The sequence below is a fragment of the Rattus norvegicus genome, chromosome 12 (assembly GCF_021556685.1).
Source record: "Rattus norvegicus strain SHRSP/BbbUtx chromosome 12, alternate assembly SHRSP_T2T, whole genome shotgun sequence".
In the NCBI taxonomy this organism is placed as follows: domain Eukaryota; kingdom Metazoa; phylum Chordata; class Mammalia; order Rodentia; family Muridae; genus Rattus; species Rattus norvegicus.
Genome location: NC_141545.1, coordinates 23,086,250 through 23,099,752, shown reverse-complemented (window position 1 = coordinate 23,099,752; position 13,503 = coordinate 23,086,250). Strand labels below are relative to the sequence as shown.

The window sequence follows — 13,503 nt, the reverse complement described above, 5'->3', positions numbered from 1 at the left end:
CCTGCTGCACGGAGGCTCCCGGAAAGAGCGGCGCAGATCTTCCCGATTGCTGCCACTGCGGAGAGGACTTAGGCAGTACCCCACGAGCAAACTTGAGCCTTGGAACCACAGGTAGGACCAACTTTTCCCCTGCAAGAAACCTGCCTGGTGAACTCAAGACACAGGCCCACAGGAATAGCTGAAGACCTGTAGAGAGGAAAAACTACACGCCCGAAAGCAGAACACTCTGTCCCCATAACTGGCTGAAAGAAAACAGGAAAACAGGTCTACAGCACTCCTGACACACAGGCTTATAGGACAGTCTAGCCACTGTCAGAAATAGCAGAACAAAGTAACACTAGAGATAATCTGATGGCGAGAGGCAAGTGCAGGAACCCAAGCAACAGAAACCAAGACTACATGGCATCATCAGAGCCCAATTCTCCCACCAAAATAAACATGGAATATCCAAACACACCAGAAAAGCAAGATCTAGTTTCAAAATCGTATTTGATCATGATGCTGGAGGACTTCAAGAAAGACGTGGAGAACTCCCTTAGAGAACAAGTAGAAGCCTACAGAGAGGAATCGCAAAAATGCCTGAAAGAATTCCAGGAAAACATAAATAAACAAGTAGAAACCCATAGAGAGGAGACACAAAAATCCCTGAAAGAATTCCAGGAAAACACAATCAAACAGTTGAAGGAATTAAAAATGGAAATAGAAGCAATCAAGAAAGAACACATGGAAACAACCCTGGACATAGAAAATCAAAAGAAAAGACAAGGAGCTGTAGATACAAGCTTCACCAACAGAATACAAGAGATGGAAGAGAGAATCTCGGGAGCAGAAGATTCCATAGAAATCATTGACTCAACTGTCAAAGATAATGTAAAGCAGAAAAAGCTACTGGTCCAAAACATACAGGAAATCCAGGACTCAATGAGAAGATCAAACCTAAGGATAATAGGTATAGAAGAGAGTGAAGACTCCCAGCTCAAAGGACCAGTAAATATCTTCAACAAAATCATAGAAGAAAACTTCCCTAACCTAAAAAAAGAGATACCCATAGGCATACAAGAAGCCTACAGAACTCCAAATAGATTGGACCAGAAAAGAAACACCTCCCGTCACATAGTAGTCAAAACACCAAACGCACAAAATAAAGAAAGAATATTAAAAGCAGTAAGGGAAAAAGGTCAAGTAACATATAAAGGCAGACCTATCAGAATCACACCAGACTTTTCACCAGAAACTATGAAGGCCAGAAGATCCTGGACAGATGTCATACAGACCCTAAGAGAACACAAATGCCAGCCCAGGTTACTGTATCCTGCAAAACTCTCAATTAACATAGATGGAGAAACCAAGATATTCCATGACAAAACCAAATTTACACAATATCTTTCTACAAATCCAGCACTACAAAGGATAATAAAGGGTAAAGCCCAACATAAGGAGGCAAGCTATACCCTAGAAGAAGCAAGAAACTAATCGTCTTGGCAACAAAACAAAGAGAAGAAAAGCACACAAACATAACCTCACATCCAAATATGAACATAACAGGAAGCAATAATCACTATTCCTTAATATCTCTCAACATCAATGGCCTCAACTCCCCAATAAAAAGACATAGATTAACAAACTGGATACGCAATGAGGACCCTGCATTCTGCTGCCTACAGGAAACACACCTCAGAGACAAAGACAGACACTACCTCAGAGTGAAAGGCTGGAAAACAACTTTCCAAGCAAATGGTCAGAAGAAGCAAGCTGGAGTAGCCATTCTAATATCAAATAAAATCAATTTTCAATTAAAAGTCATCAAAAAAGATAAGGAAGGACACTTCATATTCATCAAAGGAAAAATCCACCAAGATGAACTCTCAATCCTCATCTTCGGTTGGTTTATATACAAGTGTGCAATTTCTAGGCTTGAAAGTAAAATGATGCCATCTGGTGCTGGATAGAGGAGCCTTATTTTTCATTATGGCAGCTTGCTATTTTTGTAACATGGTGATTTGGTTGAACACAATAAAGTACAGTAGTAACTGAAAAAAAAAAGATATAAAGACAACAGTCCAGATAATCTCATATACATAGATGGTTTTCACAAACGTCAGAAATCCACAAAGTATGAGATTTAAAGTTATTTATCTTTTTTTGAGACATATCTGCTCCTAACTGTTCCCCTTTGGTGGATTTAACGAAGAATGTGAACATCTCTACCTTCAGGTGAGGAAATAATTTGTGGCTAGGCAGCCACTTGACAAAACTGCCTGTTTCATCTGCAGACTATACTGTCCAGAAAAGGACAAATTATGCAGAATATTTGACTGATAAACTCTGCCAAGACAGGGTGATTAGCCCTTCAAAATCTCCATTTCAAGAGTCTGTCAGTTGATTTTGGGCCCGAAGACTGAAGACTTGCACTCACATGTTCCTAACAGGCGACTGCACTAGTGGAGATTTGTCTCTACAACCTCTCAGTTCTGGAAGCCATGTTAGGCTTCCTGTGTGTATAGATATTTGGTCGTTCTCAGATTTCTGATGGGGTTGAAGACTGATTCTAGTTTCATAGCCTATCAGGCTGTTTAACTCTGAAAATACATATTTTATTGGATAGTTATCAGATAGTGTACAAGCTAGCAAGATATAATATAGATTTTAGGCCTTTCTTAAATAATGGATAATAATGGAATGGATAACTAAATATTCTGTATAACTGATGTAGTGTGGGACTGGGTGTTAGATATATTTTATGCTTTTAATTACAAAATGATAATAGTTGTGCTCAGCTTTAAAAAAAAAAGAAAAGAGAAGAAAAGAAAAGAAAAGAAGCCACGCTATGGATCAGCAGCGGCACTATTGTGTATTTATCTCTTATGGGTGCAGCAAACCATTTGGGAACAGTTTATGGAGCAGAAATTCCAAATTAACCCTTCACTCACTGTGTCATGATATAGAACCATGGCGGTCTCGCTGTCCCGCCGTGTTGTAAACTTCGATTCTTTTAATTGGATTCTTTAGGTTGTTTGTGCATTTAGGACGCATTAGGTAAAGGGAGTAAAGAGTGTGAAGGTGTCTTTTAAAAAAAAAAAAGAAATGATGGAATTTTCCCGATATTTTTCAGCATCTAATGATATAATCATGTGACTTCTTTCAGTTTTTATATACTGAATTATATCAATGGATTTCCACATATTGAATCATCCCTTCATGTCTTGAATGGAATCTACTGGACTAAGACGGATGATGTATTGATGTGTTTCTGCATCCAGCTTGTGATTATTTTACTTTTTTTTAAATAAATGATCCTAAGGGAAAAAAAAATAAATAAAATCTTAACATTACATACTAAAAAAAAAAAAAGAAAAGAAAAAAATATTCAATAAAAAAGAGATTATCACCTACAGTTGACATTCAGAAACTGAGATATATCATCATTTCAAGTAAACCCCTGGATGTTTCCAGAATACTTACCCCCATATATCCCCATATTTTTTATGGCAGTGTCTATCAAACTCCCAAAATCCCTGGGAAAAGAAAACACATTGTTATTATTTTTACATCTACTTTGTGTGTGTGTGTGTGTGTGTGTGTGTGTATGTTGTGTGTGTGTGTGTGTGTGTGTGTGTGTGTGTGTGTGTAGAATAGAGGATGACATTTGTTAGTCAATTCTGTCCTTCTACCTTGTAGGTTCTAAGGATCGAAGTCAAGTGGTAGCAGACACATTTACCAGATGACAGATGATGTATCTTCCTCTTTTGACAACTGTTTTAAGTAGATTGCTCCAATCTAATTGGGGCACACATGATTCGAATTTTCCTAAATTAAATTTACTAACTCATGATTTTATCTATTAGTGGCAATAAGAAGAATGCCCTTATTCTTGCATATATGAATCGGTAGAAGAGAATACAGAAGATGCCTGAAATGAGAACCTTGACATTTTTTTTCAGAGTTTTCTCTCAACATCGTATAAGCATGGCCACTTTTGTCTATGAACAAGTGAATACCATGTCTAAAGTGTTTGCTTCCCCTACATGTCATTCCTAAATGCTCAAGGACTCTTGTGGGAAAGTAAAAGACACTGGTTCCTGGTTGAGGAGGCTTTAGCCATGAAGATACCAAGGGATGGTAGGTGCTTTGCCTGACTCCCATGCAGGAAACCAGGCTGGTCACCAATCCACATCCCTCCATAGATTTATGGCCATCAGTCATGTAAAGGGCAATGCCCCAATTTCTTTCACAGATAGAGGATGTGACCACAGGTCACCTAGGCTGAAAACAGATCTATTATAATGAGGTACCTAAAGGCCTGGAGAATTAGCCAATGAATTTCCTTTTCCAGACACTCATCCCTGCAAAAGGTCTCGGGCCCACCCAGAGAAGTGGAGTAAGGTTTTATTCATTCACTTTCTGCCATGACAATAAAAGCCTTGAAACCATCGACTGCCTCTTTCATCAGGATCCACTGTAGGTAGCCACGTGGAAGGCCTTTGCCTACAGAGCCACCACTGTTTAATCTTCTGATGAAACCCTCTCTGCGTCCCTAGCCATGGCAGCCACCAAGCTGAAGCCTACTGCAGTTCAGCCAAAGACTCCCTCCACAGACCTAGCCAGAGCTTCTCCCCCTCTTTCCCCTCAGCACTGGGGTGCATCCAACCCTGTGTGCCTTCACTCTGTTCTCAGCTCTTCCACATCATCCCAATGATGCCTGGATTCCCAAGAACGTGAGAACCAATATCCCTAGCCTCCTTGCAGGCCCGGGGACCCCTGAGCCAAGTCCAGCTGTGATCCACTCTCAGACTGTGCTTCCCCACCTCAGGAGCTATGTCCGTGGCTTCCCACAGCCTGACACCCACCCAGTGGTGGTGTGGGGTAAACATGGTCAACTTCCCCAGTCTTGCCTCCCCGAGTGGCCTGACCCTTTGCCTGGAGCAGACAGAGGACCCCACTAACCTACAGTCTCTGAGTCATTCATTTCATAGGCACAATAGGAAACAGGGACTAAGTGAATATGAAGGAGAATCCCAGGGACAGGCATCATTGTGTGTCTCCATATTTACAGTCCTTTCTATTTACCTCATAAGCTTCCTAGAACACAAGAGGAATTGGGAGATGGAACAAACTCAGGACCTCTTTTAATCTAGAGTATGTGTGAGTCTCAGGTATATTGCTGAGTGAGAAAATGGGTAAGCAAAGAATGACAGGGAATTCTTTTATCATGTATTCTTCTGAGCACAGACAGAAAAGAGATACCACAACCACATGAAACACTACAAATTATGGTGGTTTGAAAAACATGTCCCCATAAGCCCATAGGGAGTGCCACTAGGAGGTGTGGCCTTGTAGAAAGTGGTCCCTGGGGTGGGCTTTGAGGTCTCAGATGCTCAAGCCATGCAGTATGCTAGTCAATTCCTGTTGCCTGCAGATCCAGATGTAGAACTCTTAGCTACCTCTCCAGCACCATGCCTGCTTGCATGATGACATGCTTCTTGCCATGGTAATAATAGAATAAGCCTCCGAACTGTAAGCCAGCCTTAATTAAATATTTTACTTTATAGAAGTTGTTATGATCATTGTCTGTTCATAGCAATAAAACCCTGAGACACAAATTAAGCATTTTCTTTAACCTTTTACTTCCTGTCCCAGTTTGTTTTACTGTTCCAACTTGACAAAGCCAATAGGATAAGAAGGGAGTCTCCATCGAGCAGTAGTAGTTTTCGAGATCAGATTGGCCTTGGTGGTTAGTTGATGTAAGAGACCAGGCTCACTAACTCATGGGCAGGTACTTCTGAACTGTATAAGAAAGGTAGCCAATGAGATCCTAAGAGAGGCATAAAGCAGCATTCCTCTACGGTCTCTTCCTCCAACTCTAGCCCTGATATCTCTCAACGAAGAATCCCAACCAGTAAGACAAAATAAAACACAAGATCTGAGAAACCAAAGTCTGGTCTTTCTAAGTGGAGAACCTAAGCCACTTTTGGCAATCACAACAAGACTGGTAAGGAGCTCAAGTAATACTTACATGGCGGTATGCAAGAATATTTCCCACAAAAGGCAGTGGTTTAGGTCCAGAAATCCCTAATTTCTTAAAATTTCCATGTGTGGAGGTTCCATACCTGTAAGGTAAGAGGTTGAGCTCTTAGGGATTGTCACTGTGTGTAATGTGGGCTTACCAGACACAGACCCAGGAACTTTACATTCGAGCTGGAGAGAGTATAATCATGTAAGCCAAAAATATCAAGAGTGACAACTATAATAATTACTTTTGATCTCCATTTTTATCTTCACATTCTCTGAGAGAATCCCTAAACCCTAAAAAAGTAGATGATTTTTTTTTGGCTGTAAGTTTCACAGTAAATTATTCACAAATGTCCTACAACTTCACTGTTAATGTGAGATTCAGGCTAGAATACTTTTATGTAATGCCATTTAGGAAACTGATTGGATACCAGTGATTCTGCCCTTGTAGTGATCTTTAATGGGAGCTGCAACACACAAGTGTAGCTGAGAGTTCTTCCCTGAGAGGAAAGGAATATTTTCTTATTTACACATAACTTAGTGGTTCTCAACCTTCCTAAAGCTGCAACCCTTTAATACAGTTCATTGTGTTATGATGACCCTTAACCATTACTTTATAACTGTAATTTGTTATTGTTATCAACCCAATGTAACTATTGAATATGCAGGACATTTGATATGTTTCATCCGTGAAAGGGTCAAGATCCACAGGTTGAGAACTGCTATCCTGACTTGTAGTTGTCTAGAATTTACATCATCACTGGCCCATTCTCTTTCTTTTTTTTTTTTAAGATTTATTTATTCTTTTTTTTAATATTTTATTTATTTATTATATATTATGATTACACTGTCGCTATCTTCAGACACACCAGAAGAGGGCATCAGACTCATTTCAGATGGTTGTGAGCCACCATGTGGTTGCTGGGATTTGAACTCAGGACCTTGGGAAGAGCAGTCGGTGCTCTTAACCACTGAGCCATCTCTCCAGCCCCCATTCTCTTTCTTATCCACCTATTCTGAGAGGTTCACAGGACCTATGAACAGGTCCAGAAAAACCTGTCGAATTAAAAAAAAACCTGCTGAGCAAGTTTATTTCAAAACATGAATACAACCCAGCCTAAGTATTTTCTTATGCATTAGGCTTATATCCCTGACACTTACAAACCAGTGAAGTCATTTTATCCACAGCTGCTGTCACAAATCCTGACTTTAACTTTAACCCTCTGAAAGAAGACTGTAATATTATCTCATAAAAGTTTTAAGACCAAATAGAATGAAATGGAACCTTATAAATTAACTGTAAAACATGATCAAATGGAGAAGATGTTGCCACAACACCGTGAATACTTAGCCTTTCCTTCAAAGAATAAAACCATATTTGAGAGATTTCTTTTTTTTTTATTAACTTGAGTATTTCTTATTTACATTTCGAGTGTTATTCCCTTTCCCGGTTTATGGGCAAACATCCCCCCAATCCCTCCCCCTCTCCTTCTTTATGGGTGTTCCCCTCCCCATCCTCCCCCCGTTGCCGCCCTCCCCCCAACAATCTAGTTCACTGGGGGTTCAGTCTTAGCAGGACTCAGGGCTTCCCCTTCCACTGGTGCTCTTACTAGGATATTCATTGCTACCTATGAGGTCAGAGTCCAGGGTCAGTCCATGTATAGTCTTTAGGTAGTGGCTTAGTCCCTGGAAGCTCTGGTTGCTTGGCATTGTTGTTCATATGGGGTCTCGAGCCCCTTCAAGCTCTTCCAGTTCTTTCTCTGATTCCTTCAATGGGGGTCCTATTCTCAGTTCAGTGGTTTGCTGCTGGCATTCGCCTCTGTATTTGCAGTATTCTGGCTGTGTCTCTCAGGAGAGATCTACATCTGGCTCCTGTCGGCCTGCACTTCTTTGCTTCATTCATCTTGTCTAATTGGGTGGCTGTATATGTATGGGCCACATGTGGGGCAGGCTCTGAATGGGTGTTCCTCCTGTGTCTGTTTTAATCTTTGCCTCTCTATTCCCTGCCAAGGGTATTCTTGTTCCCCTTTTAAAGAAGGAGTGAAGCATTCACATTTTGATCATCCGTCTTGAGTTTCATGTGTTCTAGGCATCTAGGGTAATTCAAGCATTTGGGCTAATAGCCACTTATCAATGAGTGCATACCATGTGTGTTTTTCTGTGGTTGGGTTACCTCACTCAGGATGATATTTGCCAGTTCCAACCATTTGCCTACGAATTTCATAAAGTCATTGTTTTTGATAGCTGAGTAATATTCCATTGTGTAGATGTATCACATTCTCTGTATCCATTCCTCTGTTGAAGGGCATCTGGGTTCTTTCCAGCTTCTGGCTACTATAAATAAGGCTGCGATGAACATAGTGGAGCACGTGTCTTTTTTATATGTTGGGGCATCTTTTGGGTATATGCCCAAGAGAGGTATAGCTGGATCCTCAGGTAGTTCAATGTCCAATTTTCTGAGGAACCTCCAGACTGATTTCCAGAATGGTTGTACCAGTCTGCAATCCCACCAACAATGCAGGAGTGTTCCTCTTTCTCTGCATCCTCGCCAGCATCTGCTGTCACCTGAGTTTTTGATCTTAGCCATTCTCACTGGTATGAGGTGAAATCTCAGGGTTGTTTTGATTTGCATTTCCCTTATGACTAAAGATGTTGAACATTTCTTTAGGTGTTTCTCAGCCATTCGGCATTCCTCAGCTGTGAATTCTTTGTTTAGCTCTGAACCCCATTCTTTAATCGGGTTATTTGTCTCCCTGCGGTCTAACTTCTTGAGTTCTTTGTATATTTTGGATATAAGGCCTCTATCTGTTGTAGGATTGGTAAATATCTTTTCCCAATCTGTTGGTTGCCATTTTGTCCTAACCACAGTGTCCTTACCTTACAGAAGCTTTGCAGTTTTATGAGATCCCATTTGTCGATTCTTGATCTTAGAGCATAAGCCATTGGTGTTTTGTTCAGGAAATTTTTTCCAGTGCCCATGTGTTCCAGATGCTTCCCTAGTTTTTCTTCTATTAGTTTGAGTGTATCTGGTTTGATGTGGAGGTCCTTGATCCACTTGGACTTAAGCTTTGTACAGGGTGATAAGCATGGATCGATCTGCATTCTTCTACATGCTGACCTCCAGTTGAACCAGCACCATTTGCTGAAAATGCTATCTTTTTTCCATTTGATGGTTTGGGCTCCTTTGTCAAAAATCAAGTGCCCATAGGTGTGTGGGTTCATTTCTGGGTCTTCAATTCTGTTCCATTGGTCTATCTGTCTGTCTCTGTACCAATACCATGCAGTTTTTATCACTATTGCTCTGTAATACTGCTTGAGTTCAGGGATAGTGATTCCCCCGGAAGTCCTTTTATTGTTGAGGATAGTTTTAGCTATCCTGGGTTTTTTGTTATTCCAGATCAATTTGCAAATTGTTCTGTCTAACTCTTTGAAGAATTGGATTGGTATTTTGATGGGGATTGCATTGAATCTGTAGATCGCTTTTGGTAAAATGGCCATTTTTACTATATTAATCCTGCCAATCCATGAGCATGGGAGATCTTTCCATCTTCTGAGGTCTTCTTCAATTTCTTTCTTCAGAGGCTTGAAGTTCTTATTGTACAGATCGTTTACTTGCTTGGTTAAAGTCACACCGAGGTACTTTATATTATTTGGGTCTATTATGAAGGGTGCCGTTTCCCTAATTTCTTTCTCGGCTTGTTTCTCTTTTGGGTATAGGAAGGCTACTGATTTATTTGAGCTAATTTTATACCCAGCCTCTTTCCTGAAGTGGTTTATCAGCTTTAGTAGTTCTCTGGTGGAACTTTTGGGATCACTTAAATATACTATCATATCATCTGCAAATAGTGATATTTTGACTTCCTCTTTTCCGATCTGTATCCCCTTGACCTCCTTTTGTTGTCTGATTGCTCTGGCTAGAACTTCAGGAACTATATTGAATAAGTAGGGAGAGAGAGGGCAGCCTTGTCTAGTCCCTGATTTTAGTGGGATTGCTTCAAGTTTCTCTCCATTTAGTTTAATGTTAGCAACTGGTTTGCTGTATATGGCTTTTACTATGTTTAGGTATGGGCCTTGAATTCCTATTCTTTCCAGGACTTTTATCATGAAGGGGTGTTGAATTTTTGTCAAATGCTTTCTCAGCATCTAATGAAATGATCATGTGGTTTTGTTCTTTCAGTTTGTTTATATAATGGATCACATTGATGGTTTTCCGTATATTAAACCATCCCTGCATGCCTGGCATGAAGCCTACTTGATCATGGTGGATGATTGTTTTGATGTGCTCTCGGATTCGGTTTGCCAGAATTTTATTGAGTATTTTTGCGTCATTATTCATAAGCGAAATTGGTCTGAAGTTCTCTTTCTTTGTTGGGTCTTTGTGTGGTTTAGGTATAAGAGTAATTGTGGCTTCATAGAAGGAATTCGGTAGTGCTCCATCTGTTTCAATTTTGTGGAATAGTTTGGATAGTATTGGTATGAGGTCTTCTATGAAGGTCTGATAGAATTCTGCACTAAACCCGTCTGGACCTGGGCTCTTTTTGGTTGGGAGACCTTTAATGACTGCTTCTATTTCCTTAGGAGTTATGGGGTTGTTTAACTGGTTTATCTGTCCCTGATTTAACTTCGGTACCTGGTATCTGTCTAGGAAATTGTCCATTTCCTCCAGATTTTCAAGTTTTGTTGAATATAGGCTTTTATAGTAAGATCTGATGATTTTTTGAATTTCCTCTGAATCTGTAGTTATGTCTCTCTTTTCATTTCTGATTTTGTTAATTTGGACGCACTCTCTGTGTCCTCTGGTTAGTCTGGCTAAGGGTTTGTCTATCTTGTTGATTTTCATTTGAGAGATTTCTATTTTCATATTACCATGTTTATCTTTTACTAATGTAAAATGATGTCAGGAGTCAAATTTGAAGTGTTTGGTGAGGGAGAGCATCTACTATTCAAAGGTGTACACACACACACACACACACACACACACACACACACACACACACACACACGTACGCATGCAAACTCACAAAGGCACGAGAATGAGTTGTCCTAGGTGGCCACACTTGTTAACCTGGAACACAGGATAACCTTTTGCTTCCCATACATCATTATGAAGACATCCTAACATGGGAAGGAAGGACGTACTGAAATAGATGTTTTGACTGATGCTTTCAGTGGAACTTAGAAGGAAAATATTTAAAATCCAAATTGCTTCAGAGTGCCTGTCATTTGAGGATGGCCAACAGAATCCATAGCAGGGGAGGTGTAACTCCCTATCCTGAGGCTAGGGGATTAGACAGGAAATGGTGAATAGAAAGAATCAACATCAGGTCCTGTTTGCTCTAAAAATTCATCATTTAGGGAGACTAGAGAGTGGCTTAGTGCTTAAGAGCACTTCTTGCTCTTATAGAGGACTAGGATTCATTCTCCAGCATCCACATGGTGGCCCACAGTCATTTGTAACTCCAATTTTGAGGGATACAATGGTCTCTGCTGACCTCAATGGGCACCAAGCACACATGTAGTATACATACATGCATACATTCAGGCAAAACACAAAAATGAAATGACTAAATGTAATATACTAGGGGCATTGTATCAGTGGTCCTAGAGGTGAGAAAATGGAGCAGAAACTAGCCCATGGAGCAACACTCTATGTCTCCTGCATCAGAGAAAACAGAGGTGAAAACAGCACAAAAGTTCTTCCCATCCCCACAGTACCAACAATCCTGAGACTTTGCAGAGGAAGCCTCCCATCAAACACAATGACCAGTTATTTGCAATCTGCTTCACTGAGCACTGGGTAGTTAATCTGAGGAAAAAGTAACCGTGGTCAACTCAATCCTCCTACTGACAAAATGTGAATTTTAGTAGAAGTGGAATGTATACTTATTCCCTAGGAGGGATTTGCATAATATCAAAAACAACTTCTTACATCTTTTGACTCATTGTTAATGTCCCCTTCATTTTCCCTTTGGATTTTTCAAACAAGTAAAGGAAAGATTGTCTGATCCACATCCCCTAAGTCCTGATCACTAAGATGAGGAACCTTGGCAATTCACTCACAGATACAGGAGCACGAGGATGGTAGCCAGGAGCATCCAGGTTTCCAAGGAAATGTTTGGGATCAGGTCCATTGCTGCTTTCTTTAATCAAGTCTCTCCTTTGTCCTTTATTCTTAGCTGTGTGTGCTGCAACTTTATGGCTGAGCTTGCCGAGCTCCCTCCCTGCCCAGCTGTGATTCAAGGCAGGGAGCCTTCAGTGCTTAAATACTGGAAAAGGGGGTGGGGCTGGTTTTACGTTTAGTAGAAACACTACCAGGGCAAACCTACAGTTCCAAGAGTTCAGTGCCTTCTCCACCTCAGCAGCTTGCAGAGAATCATGGATGTGCCCACTGTGATATTTGGATTCATTTGGTATAAATATCAAGGAAGAAAATATGATCTGTGTTATCATTGGATCCAAAGGTTGTTGCTTCTTATCAGAAACTCCAGTGAAGTTATTGCCGTTGACTTCCTCTAGTCTGTCCTTTTGCCCAGGGCTGTTTTCATTTTGCAATACTGGAAGTTTATCCAAGTGAGCTCCACCTTTCATTCACTTCCCTCTGCCTACAATATCCTCTGCCTCAGAGAGGATTCTTTTTTTTTTCCTTTTTTTCTTTATTAACTTGAATATTTCTTATTTACATTTCGAATGTTATTCCCTTTCCCGGTTTCCAGGCCAACATCCCCCTAACCCCTCCCACTCCCCTTCTTTATGGGTGTTCCCCTCCCCATCCTCCCCCATTACTGCCCTCCCCGCAACAATCACATTCACTGGGGGTTCGGTCTTGACAGGACCAAGAGCTTCCCCTTCCACTGGTGCTCTTACTAGGATATTCATTGCTACCTATGAGGTCGGAGCCCAGGGTCAGTCCATGTATAGTCTTTGGGTAGTGGCTTAGTCCCTGGAAGCTCTGGTTGCTTGGCATTGTTGTTCATATGGGGTCTCGAGCCCCTTCAAGCTCTTCCAGTCCTTTCTCTCAGAGAGGATTCTTATTCATCCTTCCAATCCATCCTTCTGGGTTTTAAGATTATATCTGATAAAATCCTTCCTCACTAACTTCATGAAAAGATAGAGGTAATTAGTCCCCTGAAAAGCCTTTATTATGTCTAGGAAACAATTTTATTTTTCTCTTTTCAAGAACATTATTGGTTTATTAATGTGTTTTTGTTACCAGGTCATAAGCTTATGCAGGGTATATCTGGCTTTCGCTACTATGTTTTATGTTTCTAGTCATTGGCAAAATGCTTTGAGAAAGTTGCCCTTCTCCTTCTGTACCCAGGCAACCCCGAGTGAATGTGATAAGGACACCATATAACTTTTGACTCAAAGTTTGTCCTTTCTACAAGAAATGCAGGGATAAAGATGGAGAATAAACAAAGAAAGATACTTGACTATAACTCTGGGTCTTTACATAGAGTCACATTCATGTACATTCACACACACACACACACACAC

General features: G+C 40.6%; 1 protein-coding gene across 2 annotated transcripts in view; it reads right to left on the bottom strand.

Annotated features, from left to right (window-relative positions):
* Positions 1–12,396, bottom strand: part of Cyp3a62 (cytochrome P450, family 3, subfamily a, polypeptide 62) — a 35,992-nt gene extending 23,596 nt beyond the window's left edge. Inside the window, exons 1-3 of one of the 2 annotated variants that reach the window (XM_087577611.1) lie at positions 12,070–12,396; positions 6,014–6,107; positions 3,463–3,515 (exon numbers count right to left, since the gene is read on the bottom strand). In XM_087577611.1, coding sequence (XP_087433737.1) covers positions 3,463–3,515; positions 6,014–6,107; positions 12,070–12,140 — 218 coding nt within the window. In that variant the 5' untranslated portion in view covers positions 12,141–12,396. 2 annotated transcript variants of the gene reach the window in all.
* Between the last annotated feature and the right edge of the window lie 1,107 nt (positions 12,397–13,503).